This window comes from Branchiostoma floridae, chromosome 6, assembly GCF_000003815.2.
Source record: "Branchiostoma floridae strain S238N-H82 chromosome 6, Bfl_VNyyK, whole genome shotgun sequence".
In the NCBI taxonomy this organism is placed as follows: Eukaryota; Metazoa; Chordata; class Leptocardii; order Amphioxiformes; family Branchiostomatidae; genus Branchiostoma; species Branchiostoma floridae.
Window position 1 is genome coordinate 25,196,443 of NC_049984.1, and position 20,703 is coordinate 25,217,145.

Genomic DNA, 20,703 nt, shown 5'->3' on the forward strand with positions numbered 1-20,703 from the left:
CACAAACCAGAAAAGTCAACCACATAAACCACATGAAAGGGTGAAATGAAGTTTTTAGAATTTATTGCAGCTGGTTCATGGTATACTGTGTTCTTGGTTTCCAGTGTGTAGCTTACGAAAAATACTCTTTGAAAACAATTATATTGTAAACAAGTAAACTGTCAAAGACATTATTATTATTCGTAAAAAATGTACCCAGTCCCAATTGGACATTTTCATTTTAACAAATTAAACATTAAATTTTGTTGATGACAGTGGTAATCCATTCCATTGATATGAGCTTAGTATCAACTTACAATACAAAATTTACAAACACCAAGAACAAAACAAAATGATGATTGCAACATAATGATTGCAGCTTATTACTGAGACATCCAGGAAATAAGATATGCCAAAATATTAATACAAAATGTAACTGTTAAGCAACTTACTACATCATAGTAAATTTTTATGATGACAGTAGTATGGCTTTGACATTGTATAGTACATGTTAATTCTTGGAGTTACCATAATTGCACTTAGGCATATAACGGTATAGTACATATTTTAAAAATCAGTCTCAAGCTCAATGTTCCCCACTATAGATATGAATAAATTAAGCATCCACCCAGCAGCACTTAACTTTTAGGAGAGCACTTTGCGGCATTTGCACATGTGTTGCAGTATAGTAATAAATCCAGATCATTATTTTGTACATGCAATGTTACAGTATTTTGATTCTTTTTTAATTACACATTCCATTTGACAGTCTTTGTCAGCAGGTCTAGCAACAGGCATGCAAGTTGGGCAGTCCTGGCTGTGCATGCTAAACCAATAGATAATGATAAAAGCTGTACTTTTTGAGCTAGATTCAGATCAAGGTATAATGTGTATAATATGCAAGTCCTCTTAGTAGTTCATTCAAAAATATTCCTGGACCAATCTTTCTGAGATTTCATGATAGTAATCACTTCAGCTGGCCTGGGTGCTATCCGATAAATACTGGGGTTCCTTACACTTGCTGCCCTGTACCAGGTCTCACATGTACAGGGCCTAAGCCTCTCCTAATGATTTCTTACAGGGCAGCGAGTATAAGGAGCCCCGGTAGTAATCGTTGGTACCCAGGCCACTATTCAAGTGCCTGGTTCTTACACACCAAGTATACTGTCTGACAATTTGTTTGATGATATAATTGTGCGTTCCTCATGACATCTTCAACATAACTGATTCAGAAGTTAACATAACTTAAATATTTCCAGTCTGAGAATAGATTTCTTTAAAACATTACCAGAGCAAAACACAATATAAAAATACTGGATATATTAATGTTGTACACTTAATTTTAGATGCATAGTAATACTGTAAATGCAGAAATGTTCGCGGTGGATTAATGTTCACGGTTTTCGCGGCGGCAGCTTCACCGCGAATTTAAAACCACCGCGAAAATTTTTCCATAATAGTAAGAGACTACAGTGCATGGTGCTACCGCGATATTAAAACCACCGCGAAAAGTCCATTTTCCCGCTACCGCGAAATTAAATCCCCACGAACTTAAATGCATTTACAGTATTTCAAAACCTATAGTTACGAATTTAAAATATACATCTTTTTTAGTTCATAAAAGTTATCACTTTTGAATCTCAGTAAAAACCTTTAGGAAAGTGGGTCTTGAAAAAGAAGGTATTGTTTTTACTGTCATGACTGAACACTCTCAAGGACTTTGTAACAAAGACATCGAGGTACGTGTTTGCTGTAACAGTCACTGTCGTAATAGTAGTGGTCTCTACCGGCCACACCCTGCCCCCTGCGCTAAAAGGGTGTGGCGGAGTCGGCACGGAAGACGCGTTTGCCACTGTCGTGTTACACCACGGCAACGTCGTGTTTAGAGGTAGAGAGCCATTCGCGGCCCACGGTACACAATCTGGAGGGTAGCTGGCGTAAGGATTGGGCACGCACTCCCGGACCACCACCCCAACGGTTAGAATTCCAAGGCAAGCAACCACGGCTAAAAGTCTTCTACATATCATCACCTTAAAAGGAAGCTTCTCCAGACTTAGTACCATAACTTCAGGTGTTTCAGATACTAAATCTTCGCTACTTAGAGATTCCAAGAGTGGTTCTGTATCTGTTGAACCGGTTTCTTGTGAGAAGTATTGGGAGTCTTCTCCCTGCATTTCAGATAGTTCTCTGTTGAGTGGTGGAGGTGTAGTGGAATCCGCATCTTCTTCTGTAGATTGCACAAGACTGTCTTGTGAGGGATCCAAGCTCTCGGAAGAAGCTGTGACACTTTGCAACTCTTGAGCATCTGAGAGATAAGAAAAGTAGTACATGATTGTAATGATATTTGATTAAGTTCACTGCGTCTATGATTATATTAAAAATAGTAAATGTAAAGCAGTCAATCCTCAGCCTGAGAGATGAGTGAATGAATGAGTGAGTGAATGAATGAATGAAGACTTTATTGCACATTAATTCTACAGGATACAACGTACTGCAACAACAAACTACGTTTTTTTGTTACCTAGTAGTGCAATAGTAAATATATAAATTAAAAGCAACTTCGCAACTGAGTGTTTTAGTCAATCACGCCGCGGGCCACACCCTACTATTCCCATGACTGAGTTGGGTTCTTTTAAATGCAGAGATTTGATACTTGAGGCTTATATCTCACTCAGCTCTATCAAACATAAATTTGTGCAGAAAAAATTGCCATCTTTTTATACGCAAGTATTAGTCATGGCATAATTTTTGCAGCTACGTCCTCCTTTTTAGAAAGAAAAAATAATCCCTTTAAGTGAGATGATACAAAGCTAGCATCTTATTCTTAAACTGAAGAAAAGTTATCAAACTTACTATCCCTTCCTAAATATCCATTCTGAAAGCTGATAGTGTCTTCTTTGTCGAGTTCTTTGTCCCCTGCGACACTGCTATTACAGTGGTTTGAATCCTCCTCAGTTTTGACCCCTGCCATGCTCTGTGCCTTGAGTGTCTCCTGTTGCCAGTCCATACGAGCGACGGTGATTAGGAAACACACACACTGGAACATGGTGGCGATCCCAAGCCCAAAGTAAAGCCCTAAAATGGAACACATGGGTTAACAACTTTCAACAAGCTCAACTTTACAAAGCAGAAAAGTTACCCTCTCTTATCTTTTGTCTTGAAAGACATTTGATTTTCCTATATCTGCCATGCAGGAATTGCCACGTCATGATGTATTTGAATTTGCACTTCAGGTCCATTGAGATAACATGTGAGCTACTGTTAATCTCACCAACAAAAGCAGATAACAAAACATCTCTTAGTATCAGAGATATTTGAGTTGTTATCGTCCCAATGAGCAAATACACACTATGCTGTTGTACATGTAATTAATAACTTAAAACTTAAACCAAAGAATTTTAGCACTGCCAAACTGCCAGTCTTTCTTTCTTTCATCGTTACATAATGTCACAGACTGTTTTTCACTGGGGTCACGAGGGAGGTAAGCATCAGATAAAATATAACAGACTTACACATTACATTGAGTCTTAATAAATATATCAAGTTGAACATATATCACTAACGTTACACATACATGGTACAAAACATTAGTAGAGCAAAAGCTCAGTGTTCATAGTCCGTTCGTTTTGGTCATTACTTTTACTTCAAGAGTGACTCTTAAAGCAGGTAAGATTTGAAGCCGTACGTGTGCCTGGCGGAAGGTTGTTCCAGACATGGGGTACATTGTAGGCTATCAATCTTCTGAAGGTCTCTTCTTTAGGTTTACTGATGAGTTAACTGTAAACGTTAAATGAGAAATTCCATGTGTGAGACCAAACCTTTCACTCCCAGATGAAGCACAAACATGAAGAGCCCCACAAAAGGCAGCCCCAGCAGGTAGAACCCTGTGAAGGTGATGATGGCCCCCAGCTTCTGTTTCCCACAGCCTCGCAGTATGCCAGCACAACCCGCCTGCAACACACAAACATGGTTTCATCCTTCATCCTACGCAGGGACATCCAATGGCAAAACCACCTGTCTGGATGTACCCTGCTTTCTCAACCGTCACTCTTGGTTACTGTGGGCGTCGCCACTTACCAGCTGTCAGCCAATCAGAGAATATGCCTTTCAGTTTTGAAAACCTCATTGATATTTATAAGCAGGGTGGTCAGGAACTCAGGGTGATGGTTGAGAAAGCAGGGGTTTTTATATCCATACAAAAAGGATGTTCCTGCATACTTAGGAGGATGTGTTTCATCCTTTGTTGATTCTGTTTTCATTAAAATTAGTGCCCACTATCTTGAAATTGAGAAGGCCAGTACAAGAAGCTACCTGTGTGTGAAAGAACATGTCAAACATGGTGGAAGACAATTTCATTTGAAAGTCAACAGTTTGTTCTACGATCGCAAAAGAAAAGAGCTGTTTGAAGAGGCCACTAAATTCCATCCAAATTTCTTCACACTCACTGACATAATGAATACGATTCTCCTACCAAAATCACAAAACCAACACATAATAGAAAAGGTGGGATCTTTCGTTGTCTTCGGAATAGAAGTTGAAATTGGGAAGGGCACTTTACACAAGAATGGGATTGGAACTATACAACTGTATATATACATGCATGTATGGCCTCTAAGTCTAGCTGCAAGCAAATTGTCTAACCTTCCCCTTATGGGGGAACTGCAGAATGATAATCCGGGTAGTGAGCGTGGCATACCTGTACTGTATCTGCCAGTTGTGTCACACAAACAATGGGTAGCACTTCTGCGATAAGGCTCACAACCTCCCTAAAGAAACAAATTCAATAATACAGTTACTACCCTCCGGTTTAATTGGGGAAATCATCTAGTACTTCAATTTGGGACAACCTTCGACATTTCAGTAATGTTAAACCCAAATGGCTTAGTATCACACATGTTAGGTAAAATGAGTTTCAGACTATGTAGCAGCCATTGATGATTCCAAATGACTAGCCAAATTCTGCATAATTCTGGGAACTGGAGCCAGAATTCTAGAAACTGGAGCCAGAATTCTGAGAACTGAAACCAGAATTCTGGTTCAGGTGTTCCCTCAGTTCCGTGAAATGAAGTTCATTGTTGAGCAGCCAGCTAGGTAGCAAATCTTGGGGAGAGGGGTCTTCTAGGCGCATGCTCCCTAGGGAAATCTTAATCTACTGAAAAGCTATTTCCTGATTAATAGTTTGTCACACTTGATTGCATTGATGAAAATCGCAGATTTTGGCATCAGGTTGCAGCCAGGGATTTGCGCTTTCAGAATCAAAGTCATCCGACATCGAATTTTGTGATGATTAGAAAAGGATTCATATTGATTTGCCAGAAAAGTTTTGTGTCACTGTTTATAGCCTGATAAGAATGTCAAAAAGTCTGTCAAGTGGGACAGAATATTTGTATGTCAATCCCTTGCAGGCGACAAAAATCCAGACAATAACAGTTTACTTTGCATTGTTTCACAACATTGTTTACCATCAATTCATGATGCAACTACAAGTGACAATGAAGCCATTGGACTGTGCTACTCACTTGTCACTGGAGAACACGTAGCCAATCACATGACGTGATGACAACAGAACAATCCCCGCAAAGACGGCATAGCAGCCTGTTGTGGTAGGAACAGTCAGTGCATCTTATTCAAGTACCAAATGCAAAACTGTACATTGAGAAAATAACTGGTACTAATCAAAAATCAAATTATCTGATCTGTATGTTTTTCAACCTCCTGTAACACTTGCACTGTCTGGAAAGTTGGAATTAGGCATCAATGTCCACTAATTTTCTAATGTAATAAAAGTATGCATATGTCTAGGGTCTAACATGTGTAATTTTTCTATGATTGACCACTTTGCCAGCCTCTAGTTACTGTTCAAAGTGTATCAAAGTGAGCCAGTATTTTTTGGTACCTCCATGAGAAATGGAACTTTTGTGTGTTTTTTTGTATGTTACTCTCTTTTTGTCAATTTGTAACACAAATTAAAGTTATATCTTCACACTCAGTCACTTAAGTCACATATGGACAGACATGTTTCATTGATACAACATTGTAATAAGTTTGAACTTACAGAAACTGAAGATGCCGACTTTAGCAGACAGCTTGGCCTGCGCAGCATTGCCTGCTCCCAGTTCATTCCCCACCCTGATGCTGGCTGCTATCCCCATGCCCATGGGCATCTGTGTGCACAATGAAATAATAATTTTTTAAAGGTTCTAGCTGGGAGTCAATGTGCAGATGTTGGCACATTGGCGCACCAAATCCGTAGTGTGTTTTGGCACGTGCTTGAGGTGTGGCTCTCCTCAAACACGGAACTATTTAACGTCGTATCAGAGGAATGGACCTAACAGAAGTTAGGTACTGATTTGCAGCTGTGTGAAGGGAGGAAAGTCGGGTTAAGTGCCTTTCCCAAGGGCACAATGTCAGCAGTATATCAAGGTCCATGTGCTTTTACTAGTTTTAGAACACTGAGTTGAAGACACCATAGAGGCCATGCAGTGTGGGTATGTTTGTTTTGTTGACTGTGTACGTACCATGTAGTTAAGGCCATTGATGGTGATGATGATTCCCTGAGCAGCCAAATCCACTGTCCCGATCAGTCCTGGGGAAAAAATGATATACCATATATTATGTTTAGTGTCTGTAATAATTATACCCTGTAGTGTTTGACTGTACACCTTGTACTTTCTGTACCCCAGTAGTGTCCGCATCCCCTGAAGTGTCCGTACCCCCAGTAGTGTTCATACCCCCAGAAGTGTCCGTACCCCAGAAGTGTCCGTACCCCAGAAGTGTCCGTACCCCAGAAGTGTCCGTACCCCAGAAGTGTCCGTACCCCAGAAGTGTCCGTACCCCAGAAGTGTCCGTACCCCAGAAGTGTCCGTACCCCAGAAGTGTCCGTACCCCAGAAGTGTCCGTACCCAAGAAGTGTCCGTACCCAAGAAGTGTCCGTACCCCAGAAGTGTCCGTACCCCAGAAGTGTCCGTAGCCCCAGAAGTGTCCGTGCCCAAGAAGTGTCCGTACACCCTGCAGTGTCCATACCCCCTATATATAGTATATACCATCCATAACTCCATGTTAGGTTCAATACAAAAGCTACATAATTGCTACAAATCTGAATCTACCACCTGTCCTTCATGATTGACAATAAAACTATTTCCAAACAAATTTCCACCTAGATTCTGGTCTTGCTAAGGTTCCATTCCAACTCATATACTTAAGATAACAGTTACTCAAAGCAATTAAAGTATAGATTTTGAATGTCACTAGCTGTCTGGCAGGACGCTAACTGAGATGTTCAAAGCCTTTCCGCATTCTATTCCTGTTGCTTGAAAGTAATAAGAGTTATATTACAAACCTTTAGCTTTGTTCTATCAACACAGCTGCTATATTGCTACACTGCCTATGTCCAGACTTTCCATGACGTACAAAATGACCAATTAACTGGTGGATGTACCGACTGATAAGTATCTAATACCAGCTCAAAAAAGAACAAGAAACAGTCATACCTTCAAATACCAGAGTTAACAACCTAGGATTAATGTGTTCAAAATTCGTATTTTCCCAGAGCTATCGCACTACCAAAAATGCATTTTCTTTCTTTCTTGTTTTTTCTTGTACCAAGACATTTTTGTCTTCATATAAGATTTTTTTCCTGACTATAAGAAAACAGATTTGTCCACGAATTAAGCAATTTTTTACTTACTGAATTTTCTTGAAGCAAGACTATATTTCTTACAGGTATCTCATAAAGTTTAACTAGAATGTTAGTCTTACAGTAAGATTTTTTTTATAAAGTTCTTGTGCCTATATTCTTTTACTAATATATTGTCATTTGAAGCCTTGTGTTCAAAAATCCTTTTCTCACATGAAGATCAGAAAGTCTTTTTGCCTAGAAACATTTTCTTACTTTGAAGATTGGTGCTCTTACAGCAAGACTGTCATTCTTACTTCAAGAGCACAATTCTTGATACCTAGAATTATTTTGAAATTCTTACTTTCAAGATTGGTGTTCTCACAGCAAGAATTGAAATTCTTACTTTGAAAATTGGTGTTCTTACACCAAGAATACATTTCTTACCTCAAGAGCGCACTTCTTATTGTCTAGAAATATTTTCTTACTTCCAAGATTGATTTTCTCACACAAAAGAATTAATTTCTCATATCAAGAGTAAAATTCTTTATTGCCTAGATACATTTCTTCTTTCCAAGACTGCTATTCTTACAACAAGAATACCTTTCTTACTACAAGTGCACAATTCTAATTGCCTAGAAATATTTTCTCAGTTTCAAGATTGGCATTCTTAAAACCAAGATTAAATTTCTTATAACAAGAATAACTTTCTTACATCAAGACAACAATTCTTATTCCCTAGAAACATTTTCTTACTTTCAAGATTTGTGATCTTATACCAAGATTAAATTTCTTATATTAAGAATAACTTTCTTACATCAAGACAACACTTCTTATTGGCTAGTAATATATTCTTACTTTCAAGATTGGTGTTCTTATACCAAGACTAAATTTCTTACGGCAAGAGTAACTTTCTTACAGCAAGAGCACAATTCTTATTCCCAGAAATATTTTCTTACTTTCAAGATTGGTGTTCTTATACCAAGATTAAATTTCTTATATTAAGAATAACTTTCTTACATCAAGAGCACACTTCTTATTGCTAGAAATATTTTCTTAATTGTTCTTACAACAAGAGTAACTTTCTTAAATCAAAATCACACTTCTTATGGCCTAAAGATATTCTCTTACATCTGAGATTAATATACTCTTACACCAAGATCAAATTTCGTACACCTATAGTGACCTAGGGTACTACTTTGCTGAGCTAATATTGAAGTTTTTGTATTAGCAACATCTTGCTATCTTTAAGTTCAAGACTGAATTTCTTACACCTACAAACATAGAAAAGTTTCTTAAAGTAAGATTGAGGTTTTTGTATCACGAACTGGTCAATGTTGCTGTTTATATAGTTGTAAATATATTTCCAATCATACTCATGTCCATCAATAAGTTTCATACCAGATTTGGGGGCATTTTTTTCCCTATGAACCATTATTTTAAAGATTGCGACATTATTGCAGATACCAACAGATTTAGATTATATATGATGCTTGCTTATAAAAATCCATTTTCCTGATACTGAGCATACTAATGACTTAATTATTGTCCTTCTAAAACAGCACCATTACTGCTGTAATGTTGTTGGTGATGGTATCATAATCATAATACATGTCACTTGTTCTTGTTGAAAGCTTTTCCAAAGTTGAGATGGGGGCATCCTCTTTGGTCCAACTGGTTTCCACGCCTAGAACAACACAGACAGTTTAGGAACAAACAATTCCCTGATGAATGCCCCCTCCCCCATAAGGATTTTGGACATCAACATCTCTATACTTTCCCTTCCTTAAAAATATCATACTTACGTCTTAGTGTTTTGGAGGAATTCATGCAAGTGTTCACTTCTACATTCTGCAATTACTGGTCGCCTTATCATGAATATGCTACCAAAGAAATGTGAAATTAAAATACTTTGAAAACCAAAATGGCTGACGTACCTGAATAGATAATGTTCCAAGCTTGACTTCGGCTTTGGTTGCATTTTGGAGCTTAGAAATGCGCGGCCATGTTGAAAACAGGGTCCCAGGTGATACAGGCAAGTGTCCTAAAGAAAATCTACCATATCTGTGCCCTGTATTTGTAAGATCTAATGCACATCAGACAAATAAACCAGGAGAGGCAGTTTGCATGCAAGCTGCAACTGTCTAGAATTTGAAATTTGCAGCAAAGGATGATGGGAGTAATTTCCCATGATCCTTAGCAAAATTGTTGTCTTATTACCAGAAAAATATAGAATTAATTTCTTAAACTCTGATCTGATATTGAGAAAATAGACAAAAACTATGCTGGTTCCAACTAATTGTTCTTTACATCTTGATAGACACATGGATTATGATAAACAGTGTCTGCCAAGAAGGTCAATGGAAAAGTTTCTATATGTGCTAGTTTTTATTAGATTTTTTTAATAAAAACAACAATCACGAACATTCAAGAGTCTTATGCTAGTCAAAGCTTGTTCTGTAATTTCCTGTTTTGTTATTAGTATTCAGTCAAGTAAGTCAAGGACCATACTCTTGTACCTGAGTTCTTAATTATCTAAAATTAAGATAAATTATGCAAATCCTCCAGATTTCTAGAACACTCGTGAACGCTAACATGGCTAATGTTATATGAGAAATACTTTCTTCACTTAGGAAAAAAAATGCGTTTATCAAAGTTTCTGGATACAAAAGACAAGAACATTCAAGATTATTATTCCAGTAATTCCTTGCACTTTATCTTGTACTTAAATTATCTTGAATGTTCTTGTTTTTCTGAGCAGAAAAGCTTATACCTGAGGAAATGTAAGAACGAAATTCTTGTTTTTTCTTAAACATTCCCCAAAAAGCAAGAATAGAGTTTCTTGATGTTTCTTGATATGTGAAACAAGAAAATTCAAGACTTTTGTTCCAGTAACTACTTGTTTTTATATATTGATGTTCTTGTTTTTTTCTTACTATAAGAAAATCAAGAGGGGGTAGGGAAAAATTTTTGTACTTTCTTAAATATGGCAAGAATTTCAGTCTTCATACAAGAATACCAAGAATATTTGACTTACATTTCTTGAAAATTCTAAGGGGAAAAAGTATTTTTGAGAAATTATTTCTTAGCTTAAGAAAAGTAAGGACATTTCTCTTGTTATAAGAATTTACAAGAAAATGGTCTTCGAATGATCTCTTTCGTTTTTTCTTATTCATTCTTATTTCTTCTTGAAATTTCTTCATGCAAGCACATGTGTCCACGAATTAAGTAAAATGTTACTAACCAAGACAAAACAAGACAAATATTTTTGGTAGTGCGTGGAGTGGAATTTGTTATCACCAAGTACAGTAGGGGCATCTTCTCTTGGTAGTTTTAAAGAACGCTTGCAGATAGATATGCAAAAGTTAGGAGTGACGGGTCGTTCGGTGTAACATAACCAGCTGCTGCCGCGCCGCGTGCCTGCAAAGCTGTTGTGTTACGACGAATGGCAGTTTTACCGGCTACAGATACAGATACACTTACCAGTGAGGAGGGTTCCTATCTCATAGGTCCACCACTCAAGACACACCATGAGCATGCCTGCCACAGCCAGCCGTACGTACACCCCCCACTCCTGTAGGCAGTCAACTCTCCAGCCTGGGGATCAATGGTTCATAATCAATCAATCAAGACGATCAACCAATCACAGCCTTACATACACTCCCCACTCCTGTAGGCAGTCAACTCTCCAGCCTGGGGAATCATCAATGGTTTATGATCAATCAATCAATCAATCAATCAATCATAGCCTTACATACACCCTGACTCCTGTAGACAGTATTTGATCAATCAATCATAGCCTCACATAACCCCCACACCCCACTCCTGCAGATAGTCACTTCTCCAGCTGAGGAATCAATGGTCAAATTAACCAATCACAGCCTTACATCATTCATTTGATTGATCAATCATAGCCTTAATTACACCTCCTACTTCTGATATACCTATTCTATATTCTACAACAACTCTATTTGGCATATTTACATATTTCAACCATACCACAGGTGTGGGTTCAAATATTTTGCTTTTCCTGAATCAGATTTTTCTTCTTCTTCTCCTCCAGTCAAATCTTCAAATTGATTCATCTCTACCATTATTGGGCCAAATAACCTGACATTTGGCTTTGAACTTACCGTGGGAAACCAAACTCCTAAGAGGCGGCGCGCAAAGAGTTACGGATCCTCGTCTGCCACACGCACACCTGCAACTTTACACCCGCCCAACTACCAGCTGGCCCCACTTACGCTAGCCCCCAACTTAATCGCTTGCCATAGACATAGTTGAGGCCAGCTGTATTGCCAGGTGGGCAGGTGTTGCGGCGGGCGGGGTGCTGAGATCGCACTGGCGCACCGGCTCTTATGACTTTGATTTTCTCAGGGTAATTTTAACTGGAAGTGAAGACTCCATTCTCGCCAGGGGGTTGACATTTTTCAATTCACTTTTGGAACAGTCCATTTTTGCATGGGGTGAGAGATGGTTGAAATATGCTGTCTGCTTGGAAATGTCTAATATTAGGTAGGTTTTTATCATATCCAAAAGCAAGGGTGCAGTACCTGGCCAAGTCTGTAGGTGGAGCTTCCGCACACGTATGTACACAAATATGAAGAAACACAGCAGATATTGGGTGACCCCAGTAGCAATAGCAGCTCCCCTGGGAAACAAAAAAAGACTTGGTAAGATATTTCATTTTTGATGGAAAATCAATTATAGCAATACTAAGTCTTAACATTTTCAAGTTAACACTGTGACAGCCTTTGCATGAACTTGCTACCTCTAAAAAAACATAGCAGATGTATTAGTTCTCACTCACACAATAATGTCAGCATTGTGAAAAATCTGCAGTACAAAATGTATATAAGGAAGGGAAACTGTACAAACTGAATATGGGAGTTGGACTAGATTCAAGCACGACAATTAACAATTTTGGCCTCCCTGTAAATCGTACAAAGCAGATACGTCGATGTAGGTTAGACATCCAGGTAATAAGATACGCCAAAAAGTAGTTACTCAAGCAACTGGATATGGTTTTGAAACGGTCAGACGTTTCGGATAGAATCCACTATCCTTCGTCAGTGACACTGAAGTGATCTGGAGGAAACAGGTCTTTTATACTCTAACTAAGAATGAAGACAATTTCAGATGTCCAATAGGAAACGTTGTAAGACAATTCAGACTGAAGACAATTTGGATTCCAAAGAAAACAAAGGTAAGGCAAACTCAACCTGAAGACAATTTGGATTTCAAGGATAGCAAGGCTAATACGCAGTTAATGCAAATGAGTCAATTAGCTCCTGTTGTTTTAGTTGCAGGAGCTAAAAGTTTTGTTGTAGGGGGGGGGGGGGTTGTAGTGCTATGTCCCAAGTGCCGGAAAGTTCCATGCGTAGCCCCCCAAAGCAGATACAAAATGAGCAAATATCTGCCGGAAATTGAAAAAAAAATAACAGCTACCATTGTTGTAGAATGCCAATTCCAAAGTCAAGGAAGAAAAAAATGATGTAAAAGAACATATGGAGAATCTAATGTTCAGCATTTTTTTTGCCACACTTTTTTGCCAGTTTGCATCAGTTTTGTGGCTCCTACAGGATATCACTGATATAATTAAATCAGCATGGCCTTACATTAAATCTAGAATTTAATATACAAGTAATAAGTAGAGGAGACGCTACTCACCGGACCCCCCATCTAAAATACTGGATACAGAGGTAGTTGGCAGGCACATTAAGGACGTTGACAGCAAGGTTGATGAACATTGCAGGATAGACAATTCCCTGGAAAAGCAATCAGTTATGGTGGATTCACAGTACGTCACTGCAGTCTCTAGTCATGTAATTTTCAAAAAAAGATTAAGAAAAATTCAAAGTGCTTATGGCACCAATTACATCAAAATACAACTTTTTCTTATTATATCTAAGGACATAGCAAAAAGAAGATGAACATATTGTACGACAGTTCTTGACATTTAGCTGAAGTGTGGAAATTAGTACCAGTCAAAATTTCCCTGAGGAAGGCAACAAACTGAAACATCGACTGTAGATTTTACATAATATATTATATAGTTCCTGGGTGTGAATAAAGAATCTCATTTCTATCAGTGATTTTCCAACCTGATGAAATTATTCTAGTATGGATCAAATGTTTAAATGGGGACGGGAGCCAGACCAATCTGTGAGGAAGCAATTGTTACAGCAAACGGGAGATAAAACAGAATGGAAACCAGGGTAAGAAGCACTCACCTGGGTAGCCAGATATTTAGTTGCCAGCAGAAACAGGAAAACACCCTAAAACAAGAACAATGGAGGAGAGAATTTTTTTAAAAACCAATACACCTACAACATACATGCATCTACACACATTTGCCTTAAACTCACGGTTTTGTTATTTTGTTGCATATTGTAACTATCCATGCTTTAATAACAATATGGCAGGGCTCGAAATACTGGGTGCATGTGCACCCAGGTGCACCCAAAATTGGAGCTGTGCATCCAATTATTTTCTGTGGGTGCACAGGGTGCACCCAAATATTTTCTTACATTTATGTATGTACAGATGTCAAAGTATTCTAGTATACATCATATTCTTGACATCTAAGTCTTACAAAGATAATGAAGATGTCTGTCATGGTACTTTTGGAATTTGATAGCTTGTACCTAAATTTTATTATCAGGTATTACTTAAATTTAAGTGGTGCACCCCAAAAATTTTTGGTGCACCCAATTTTTTAAGCTGGATGCACCAGTGCACCTAATCACAAAAATGAATTTCGAGCCCCGATATAGTGTATGAAAATATTTGCCAATGGGTAATGTGTCTGTTCCGATATAATATACTTCCTGTCATTTCATTCTTTTGCAACATTGAATAACAAAATGACAGCAATCATATATTATATATTAAGAACAGAAACATACTGTAATTCACTTTGTCTTCACAGTACCAAACTTTCACTGTCTGAGAAAATTTAACTTCTTCTCGGAACTAAATTTCCACTATCGCGGCAAGTGCACATAAAAGAAGTCTGTGAATTATTTGTTATCAGTAATGACAAGTTCATGTTACAGTCGTCACCGTGAAAACCGTGAACATAACAGTACATTGAAAAAATCAGGAATTACAGTAGTCAACAAATGATAAACTGCTACTTACTGGTAGAGCAGGGATGAATAAAGTCACAAACTCTCCTGCAAGTCTGCAGAAGAACAAAACTGATGTAAACTTGACTAGGACTGTTATTCAACTGAAAACAAAAGATTTAAAAGCCACCCCATCTTCTTTTCACACTCCTTCCGCTGAAAGATGACACAATCTTAAAACTTTTTACAGACACCCACCCACCACCTCCATATTGCTCTAATGTACTAACCAACATACCACCCTTTTGGCAATAATTAAAACTTTCTCTGCTCATACATGTGTACATTAATTTTGTACTCTAAGTTCACCCAAGGGTCAGTTGGAATACCATACTATATGCAAATTAGTACCCTGTGGGCATATAGCATACACAAGCACTCAACCGTTTTGACTACTGCATTCCATTCTGTAACATTCAGCATGCAAGATTTGTCTAATGTTTGCGTTCAACTGCTTTTAGAAATTTAGATATCTTTTCCAATCACGACAGTAACACTCAGTATTCTTCTTCATTACATGAAAAGCTATCTACCGCCAAACAATCAACATGTCCAGGACAAAAGATACAAAAAAACTGACATTCTGTTACAGTGACAAGGTCACTCACGCACAAGGGGGCAAAAATTCATCATGGTCTTGGTCTCCCCACCACCTACTCATGTGACAAATATCCTTACAATTCATTCAGATGTTCTAAAGTTATGCAGACCACAGTACACTGACATACAGATCCAAAACTATATCTCCATTTTTCATGATGGAGGTAATGATAAGTCAACCATGAGTAGTCTTAATGACCTTAATCTGACCTGTTATGGAGGTGATTTAATAGCTTATGTAACAGTTCAGCTGAGGTGACCCATGACTGACCTGGCCACTTCTGGGTCCTGGTGTATCAACAACAACAGCTTCTCTGTGTTCATGTAGAGACTCCAGCAGGGGAAACAACACAGCAGCAGGATCAGGATACCTGGTGGGAGGGGAGATATGTTGTGTAATATCTATTTGTGTCATACTTGTGAAGCGAAAATGTTCAATACGGGTGTTCCGGACCAGGTAATAACTTCCGTATCAGATGGGCTCTAAGTTGTATCACACGGGCTCCATTCGAATAAATCGAACTATTTCGAGCAGGATGAGTGGGGTGCCGTCAAAAATTTGAATAATGGATTCAAACGTTGGAACATTACTGTTGTAACACTTTTTGTTCGAGGGCACCAAATTTGTTCAACTTCTGGCGCATTTTGCATCAAAACATGGGTTTTCTCAGGTGGATGTGACATAAATAAAATACAACACGGTGTATTCCGCATCACCCTCGGTCTCAGCCCTCCCGCGGGTCGGATTGCCCTCCGGCCTTCGGCTGTCAGACGATCCGACCCGCGGTCGGGCTGACACCTCGGGTGATACGAAATATACCGCAATGTACTAAAAGAAAACTCCAATATCCTATGTACTACAGGGCTGGACAATACTCTGATTGTCCCAAGCAAGTGATAGTGCTGATCATGCAATCGTGTGTCTTACCCCACTTGCCTGATCAGGCAAGTAAGATTTTTCCATGATGAAAAGCATGATGATAATTGACCTACTAATAATTATATAATTAGTATGTATCAATTATGTTGACAGTGTGATTATATATACAGACAAAATATGTGTACAGACAAAAACAACAGAGAAATCAGTACATTATTATTGATTATAAACACAAAGGTGCCAATAACTAGTCTAATGTAAAATAGGACAAATATTTAGTAGGCAAAATGAATTTTAACTCACTTCTTTGTAGAATTATGCCGACTCTCATCTTGTTGTCAGATCCAAATGTCTGTATGGAATGGATATGATTTTCTATGTTAGTTATTGCTCTTCTTTTGAGTACTGTATGGGTAAGACCATACAAGAAAAATCCTTGAGAAAGAATGCACACTCCTAGGCTGGCTACACTCCTTTGCTAGCTTTTGATACTATCCTATGCCACCGTAGGATCTGCTTAGAGATATGAAAACATGGCCGACTCAGGATTTTGAAAACAAACACTGATGTGAGGGCAGAGAATTTTCAAAAGAAAGTTATGGCCTGACAAACCATTCAAATCAGATTTAGATGGAAACCTCACTGTCGCACATAGGCAGTCTGGTTTTCTAACAAGGCCTTCTGCTTTTCTATGTGGCCATGAGTGAAAGTACAGTAACTGTTACTGTTAGTGTAGCTCATACCATTACAATGGGGCTATTTAAGGTGCCTAGATTTCTGAGAAGGTTACCTATTGTGCGACCATGGCTGAAAAGTACTTCAAACCCCTAAGGTTGATTAGAGATAGTGCTAACTGAGACATAATTGTAGACTACAGTAACTTACTGTAAATGCATTTTCAAAAGTTTGCGGAGATTTAATTTCGACTGTTAGCGGGAAAGTGGAGTGTTTGCTGTGGTTTTAAGTTTGTGGTAGTGTCATACACTGTAGTCACATACTGTAATGGAAAAATGTTTGCGGTGGTTATAAGTAAGACTACCACCGCGAAAACTGCAAACATAAAACCACTGCGAACATTTCTGCATTAACAATAAGTAGTCTGTATTTACACAATCTCTCCTTGACAGGGACTAGTTGGCCCCCCTCCCAGGTGAAACAGGGAGACGCTAGCTGGGAGCACGATTTTGGCCACTGCAGTAACTCATAAATCTTCATTATTCTTTAGCAAATACATAAAGCAACAGCAAATAGTTCCTTAATGATTACCTGTGCCATTAGGGTGTCACATGCTGTTCCCAGCCCAAACCCCAGAGATATCCCTGTCACATTCACAACCTGAGGGACACAGAAAAGATAAGAGTCAAAAATATGAAACAACAAGAGCACCAGACTTTCGGTCATTGCTGATATATACTTTATGTACATGTATTTTGTATTCGATGCATACATGTGTATAAGTAGAGAAAGACACTTACAGATATTGCCAGTGTGACTGCATCCAGTTGTATTTTTCCCAGGTGGCCACAGAAGATGATGGGCATCATCCACATAACAAACTCCAGCACAGCTGCAACAGTCTGATAACAGATAGAGGTCATAAACCACACCATCAAAAATTGCATTTGGATCACATCAACCCATTTCCTTACTTTAAACAGGGCTCCAGCTACATTGAAGTGCCAATTTTTAGCATAATGGGCCAACACAGAATAATTTGTGAACAGTACTAGTACACTTACCCTAATTTTCAACTTGCATGGTGGAACTACCAAAGGTTTGTACTACTTGTGGAACAATGCCTGATCAAACTTTGATTGAAAAATGTTGATATGACTCTCCAAAGTGACCATTTCCATGTGGTGTAAATATAGAATACAACACGGTGTATTCCGTATCACCCGAGGTATCAGCCAGACCGCGGGTCGGATCGCCCAACGGCCGAAGGCCGAAGGGAGATCCGATCCGCGGTAGGGCTGGGACCGAGGGTGATGCGGAATACACCGTATTGTATTCTATTTATGTCATACCCACCTGAGAAAACCCATGTTTTGATGCGAAATGCGTCAGCAGTTGAACAAATTTGATGCTTCCGAACAAAAAGTGCTACAACAGCAATGTTCCAACGTCCAAATCAGGTATTCGAATTGCCATACTCAGCCCGCTCGAAATGATTCGATTTACTCGAAGGAAGCCTGTGTGATACAACTTTCGAACCTGAAGTTATCACACGGTCCAGAACACCCGTATCGACCGTTTTCGCGTCACAGTTATGACATAAAAAGACATACGTCCCATCATGGATACTCCTAGAATGACAACTTTTTACCTTTGATTACAATTTTCAAGATCTCCCTACCACACAACCCCCCTTATTTGTCTTTTTGCTACCTTGCCATTACTAAATATTACCCTAAAATAAAATCCTGGCTAGAATCCTGGGACTAGATTCACTCAATGAAAGTAAAACAGTGTGTATGTGCTAGTAGGTATGCAAGCCTTCTGTTTTATGTTGATTTTCGACAGGCACTAAATGTACATCAGAAATACCTGTACAGCTCCAGTTTTACCCGCATGAACCTAGCCTGGAGTCCAGTCTTGTCTGAGCTTTAGTCCACTTCCAACAGTTGCTAGCCCATTGGTGGAGTAGCAACTGTTGGAAGTGGACTAAAGCTTACATGTATGCACTACAGTTTTGTGAAGGTAAAACTGGAGCTGTGCAGGTATTTCTGATGTCTACCTGCTGAACTGGAAGGCCAACATAAAATAGAGTCTGTGCATACTGACAATTCATTTGCACTGATATAGCAATACTTACAGTTGGCCATGCAAGTCTTGTCAAGGCCTTCAGCTCACCACCAAATCCAGGAGAAAAGACAACACGAAAACAGCGTCTCAGATTCATCGCTGGTCCTGTCTTATTTTCTTTGATCACTGATGTGAATATAATGGAGTTGGACACTGTAAGAAAATACAAATTGTACGTTAGACTTTTTTATAGTAATAAATACCTTGTATATATCAACAATAAAAAACAACAAATATAACTGCTATGACTTAGTAAGCTTCTTTAGAAACAAAAGTCAGAAACTGTGTCAAAGTTTCAATATTTGTGTGAATTTGAAGCTATCTGCAGAGGTTTATGATAGAACTCAATGCCATAGCCTTCCAAACTAATTATTCTGTTTTTATACAAAGTCTGAAAGGGTCGAGGAAGGGTAGAGAGTGAAATGTACAATACTAAAACGCGTAGAACAGTTGTCGGACTTATGTTATGATCCCCGCCATTACTAGTACCGGTACCACGAGAACTGACTACTAGTAGTGTATTGTGCCTTTCATCCTGTACAATTGTAAAATCCCCAAGATAATCTCACAGTGTTTGTACATGTATGAATATGCCAGATCACACTTATCTGTACATAGTTACAAATCCTGCCACAATTGTAGTACATGGACTTTGTACCGACCACAGACATGCATATCTAAAATACATGTACTGAATCCTGATATTCTGCAAGGTCTTAACGTTTATTAGTCCTGATTCCACTGGGTATAGTATATGTCTAGATATCTAGTTTGATATCTAACCTACAACGTTATATCATAATTTAACACTGGTTCGCCTTTATCCGAGGGTAACCTATATTCGTTGTTTGTGAGAAAAAACGTATTCAAGGATATGAAGTCGACAGACGGTGTTTTCAAATCATTGTGAAAATACTGCAAATTTGAAACCACTGTCCGCAGACGTAATACTCCTAAATGTGCTGTTTATAAAGACAACGGATAAAGGTCTCCCCACGGATAAAGGTGAACTAGCGTTATATATAGGTCACTGTGCTCACAAATCAAACGAATGGCTAACGTTGCACTTGTTGTTGGCTGATTACAAATAAACTTTTAATGTAACTATCCTGCAGCCCGTCTTTCTATGCATAAAAGAATGACGTTTAACTATTTAAGAGAAATGGGGCTAAAAAGTGAAAGTGGACTCAAGTCCACCCCCCTCCCCACCAAAAAAAAAGACATGGTAGTTGACTTAACTTAGTTAGATCTAGATTCACAACGCTGCAACAAGCACAATCTTACCTGCTTTGTTCTTTGTCCTGTTACCTGTCTATGGCACTACATCATGGCTCACAAGGTTTGTGGTTATGATTATGGCCCTGGTCTATTGTTATAGGCTAATAGCTTAGATGTCGGCGTTTCGTCTGTGTTGCGCAAGACCTTCGGGTCGTGACCTTAGGTCATTCCATTTCGGAAAAGGGGGAAAAGAGATCAATGAGTTTATGTGATCAAAAGAATCAAGGAAAATTGATATTGTGTTTCGGATGTTGGTTTGCTTATATGGATGACATCCTCTGAGAACTCCAAAACCGATGGCAGTGTGCAAATAAAAAAAGGTTGTCAAAAAAAGATGCCTTCTGAATGATGAAGTGATCAGGATTAGACTAAACCACTGTTTATATATTACACCTTGACTAAACACACAAAGTACT

At 38.6% G+C, this 20,703-nt stretch overlaps 1 protein-coding gene and 1 long non-coding RNA gene across 2 annotated transcripts; both read right to left on the minus strand.

The window, feature by feature from the left end:
• Nucleotides 1–1,553: 1,553 nt before the first annotated feature.
• LOC118417821 (multidrug and toxin extrusion protein 1-like) lies at nt 1,554–20,453 on the minus strand. The gene is made up of 18 exons (XM_035823565.1): nt 20,294–20,453; nt 19,020–19,162; nt 17,680–17,781; nt 17,471–17,539; nt 16,508–16,556; nt 15,596–15,695; nt 14,738–14,780; nt 13,828–13,872; nt 13,265–13,362; nt 12,148–12,245; nt 11,078–11,191; nt 6,498–6,565; nt 6,035–6,143; nt 5,499–5,574; nt 4,676–4,745; nt 3,798–3,930; nt 2,833–3,054; nt 1,554–2,284 (listed from the first exon to the last, which is right to left on the minus strand). Exons 2-18 carry the CDS (start codon nt 19,104–19,106, stop codon nt 1,620–1,622), a joined length of 2,148 nt encoding a protein of 715 aa, XP_035679458.1. The 5' UTR covers nt 19,107–19,162; nt 20,294–20,453; the 3' UTR covers nt 1,554–1,619.
• On the minus strand, nt 8,248–10,870 carry LOC118417822. The gene is made up of 2 exons (XR_004831393.1): nt 9,532–10,870; nt 8,248–9,281 (listed from the first exon to the last, which is right to left on the minus strand). It is a non-coding gene; the product is annotated as an uncharacterized LOC118417822 (long non-coding RNA).
• Nucleotides 20,454–20,703: the final 250 nt, after the last annotated feature.